The sequence below is a fragment of the Jatropha curcas genome, chromosome 6 (genome assembly GCF_041381405.1).
Source record: "Jatropha curcas cultivar XTBG-Jc1 chromosome 6, XTBG_Jcur_1.0, whole genome shotgun sequence".
NCBI classification, from domain to species: domain Eukaryota; kingdom Viridiplantae; phylum Streptophyta; class Magnoliopsida; order Malpighiales; family Euphorbiaceae; genus Jatropha; species Jatropha curcas.
In genome coordinates, this window is record NC_143156.1 from 10,695,899 (window position 1) to 10,699,443 (window position 3,545).

General features: G+C 34.7%; 1 protein-coding gene across 1 annotated transcript; it reads left to right on the forward strand.

The window, feature by feature from the left end:
• The first annotated feature begins 345 nt into the window (after positions 1–345).
• Positions 346–3,216, forward strand: LOC105647970 (abscisic acid 8'-hydroxylase 1). The gene is made up of 7 exons (XM_012234198.4): positions 346–668; positions 873–1,191; positions 1,317–1,703; positions 1,803–1,977; positions 2,193–2,299; positions 2,384–2,502; positions 2,639–3,216. Exons 1-7 carry the CDS (start codon positions 463–465, stop codon positions 2,733–2,735), a joined length of 1,410 nt encoding a protein of 469 aa, XP_012089588.1. The 5' UTR covers positions 346–462; the 3' UTR covers positions 2,736–3,216.
• The last annotated feature ends 329 nt before the right edge of the window (positions 3,217–3,545 follow it).

Below are 3,545 nucleotides of genomic sequence, written 5' to 3' on the forward strand. Positions count from 1 at the left end.
AAAATAAGAAAAGTATTATACATGTTTTTTTCATCTATTGGAAGGAAAAAAAAGATTATTACTAAAATAACCCACGGTGTTATTTATAAAATAAGGGCATATACATCCGGTCAGGTATAGGTAACCCATTTCTTGATGACCAAAAGAGTAAAAATGACCGAACGAAAACCAGGTATGAGCTGGAGGGGATTTTCCGTGTGTGGGATTCAAGCTGTATTGGAAAGGTCCATCTCTCTCTCTCTCTCTCTCTCTCTCTTTTGGTTTTAGTTTAACTATATGGTTCTTATTCCCATCTTTATTTCTGTGGGTTTGTTTTACTAAATAAGAGCCTATAAATAACTCTCTTCCTTCACCTCTTTTCTACACACAGCTTCTTTGCTACTACTACTCAGCTAACTCCACCTGCTCTTCTAATACTATAACTCTCTCTTCTCTTTACGCAAATAGCAAAGAATACAGAACATGGATTTCAATTCCATTTTCTTTCTACTTTTTCTTTCCACTTTCTTGATATTTCTTTTCCATTCTCTTCTCAAATTCTTTTCTCCCACACGTACTCAACAGAAATTGCCTCTTCCTCCTGGAACTTTGGGTTGGCCTTATATTGGTGAAACTTTCCAACTCTACTCTCAAAACCCAAATGTCTTCTTTGCCTCAAAGCAGAAAAGGTCAATATCGTTTCATTTTCCTGTTTTGCTTTTACTACCTTCTTTTCTTCTTTTGGTTAATTATACTTGGCAGAGGATTCGAATTGGAGAACTCATAATTCTGTATACGACTCCAATACCATTAAGCTTAATCTCATTGTACTATTTTGCTTAAGAAACTAATGGCCTAATGGAGACTTTTGTTCTGTTTCTTGATATTTATAGGTACGGTTCTGTTTTCAAGACCCACATCCTAGGTTGTCCTTGTGTTATGATTTCAAGTCCAGAAGCTGCAAAATTTGTTCTTGTAACAAGAGCTCATCTTTTTAAGCCGACATTTCCAGCAAGTAAAGAAAGAATGTTAGGCAAACAAGCCATTTTCTTTCATCAAGGAGAATACCATACCAAATTGAGAAAACTTGTTCTTCGTGCTTTCGTCCCTGAATCAATCAAATACATCGTCTCTGACATCGAAACAATTGCCAAAGACGCCTTAAAATCATGGGAAGGAAGAATCGTAAACACTTTCCAAGAAATGAAAACAGTACGGCTTCCATTTCTTGCATTCTTGCTAATATATAAAACAGAACAAAGCAGGGGAAAAACAGAGCTCCTCTGTTTTCTAAAATTAAAAATGCAACTTCTGATACAAATTATTGTTTTTTGCAGTATACATTCGACGTTGCACTACTTTCAATATTCGGAAAAGATGAATTTCAATACAGAGAAGATCTAAAGAGATGTTACTACATTCTTGAGGAAGGATACAACTCAATGCCCATTAACCTTCCTGGAACACTATTCCACAAAGCAATGAAAGCAAGAAAAGAGCTAGCACAGATCTTGGCAAAAACTCTGTCCACTAGAAGGCAAATGAAGTTAGATAGAACTGACTTGCTTGGATCTTTCATGGGTGACAAAGAAGGCTTGACTGACGAGCAAATTGCAGATAACATTATTGGAGTTATATTTGCAGCTCGTGATACTACAGCTAGTGTTCTAACATGGATTCTCAAGTACCTTGAAGAAAACCCAAGTGTTCTTGAAGCTGTCACTGTAAGTAATAGCAGTATTTGAATATAATATCTGCAAATTACAATGATTTTAGTAATCTTTTTAATGACCTTGTTTTGTGTGCTACCTTTTCCTTAACAGAAAGAGCAAGAAGAGATAGTAAAAAGTAAAGAGGAAGGTGATGAGAACATCTTTCTCACTTGGGCAGATACCAAGAAGATGCCAATAACTTCAAGGGTTATCCAAGAAACACTCAGAGTTGCTTCAATTTTGTCTTTTACCTTTAGAGAGGCTGTTGAGGATGTTGAGTATGAAGGTCAGTGAGTTGTTTTCAAATGTGTCAACTTGTACTATTGTACATATCCATTTACTTTCAAATGATTAAATAGACTGTTAATAGGAGGGTAGATACACATGACTGTGAAGTTACTCTGTTCGGGACTTAAATATCGAATGTTTCGACTGTCTTAGTATCTCTTAAATGTGAAATTATTAAAAAGTACTAAATTTTGTTGATTTTTTTCTTTTCAGGATACCTTATCCCTAAAGGATGGAAAGTCTTGCCACTTTTCAGAAACATTCACCACAGCCCAGAAATCTTTCCAGATCCTGAAAAGTTTGATCCTTCAAGATTTGAGGTAAACTTTTTTTTTTTTTTGTCATCTTTCAAGTTCAATGCCCATAATATGAAGTATTGATCATCTGATTGTAATGATTTACAGGTAGCACCAAAACCCAATACATTCGTGCCATTTGGCAATGGAACACACTCATGTCCTGGGAATGAGTTAGCCAAGCTGGAGATTTTAGTTCTTCTGCATCATTTGACCACTATGTACAGGTATCTAAATTTTTTTTAACAAAATTTTCATTAACAGTTTCCTTTTGTGTTGTGGGTAAACTGAAGGTTTGAGTTTCTAAATATAGAAAAGCAACAGAATATCTGCTGACGTGGGCAATTTTGTTACTCTATGCAGATGGTCTATGGTGGGTTCAGATAATGGGATTCAGTATGGCCCTTTTGCCCTTCCCCAGAATGGTTTGCCCATCAAATTGTCGCAGAAATTACACTGACACAAGTCAATCAAATCAATGGAATGCCTTTCTGTTTTCCTCAAAAAATCAAAGACAAGAACAAGAGAGAGATTAAAGGAGAAAATTGTCAAAATAATAATGTTATAAAAAATAAAACTCAAGTGTATATAAGACTCTCATATGGACTAAGAAATAGATTCAGAGGCGAAGCCAGAATTTTAGATTAAGAAAAATTTTTCTTTCTTTCTTTCTTTCTTTCTTTTTTGCGCGGTAAGCAAGAGACAAGTTCAAGTCGTGGATTGAAACCGCAGGACTTGGCACTGCATACATTTTATGTTGTGTTTGTGATGATTTAGAAATTGGGAGATCAGCAAAAGATTAGTGGATGATGGAAGTGGGTTTTAATTATTTTATCCCAATTGGGACTGCTTTGTATTTAACTATATAGATAATGCTGTAAGGCAAGATATGAAAATTCCAATGTCAAATTTTGATATATACATCTACTTTTTATCTTTCACCTTCTTCTTTTTTTTTTTTTTTTTTTCTTTAGCAAATAATAGAGAATATTTCTTTTCAATTCCTTTAATTAAACAACAACAAGGCCAAGCACAAAAGAATCGTAGACATAAAACTAAGCATAAAATGAGCATGCACAACTACGTATTGAAGCATTCTAGCGCCATTTCCACCTAGCACAATGGTTTAGAGGTTAGTGTCCTTCAACATCATTTGCAATAGAGTTAAAGATTTTGTATGAAATCCCACGAGGTTACTCTTGTTATTTATCTACTTAGTAAGGAGTAGGCACTCTCAGCGGAGTATTTATTATATTTATAATAATCAAAT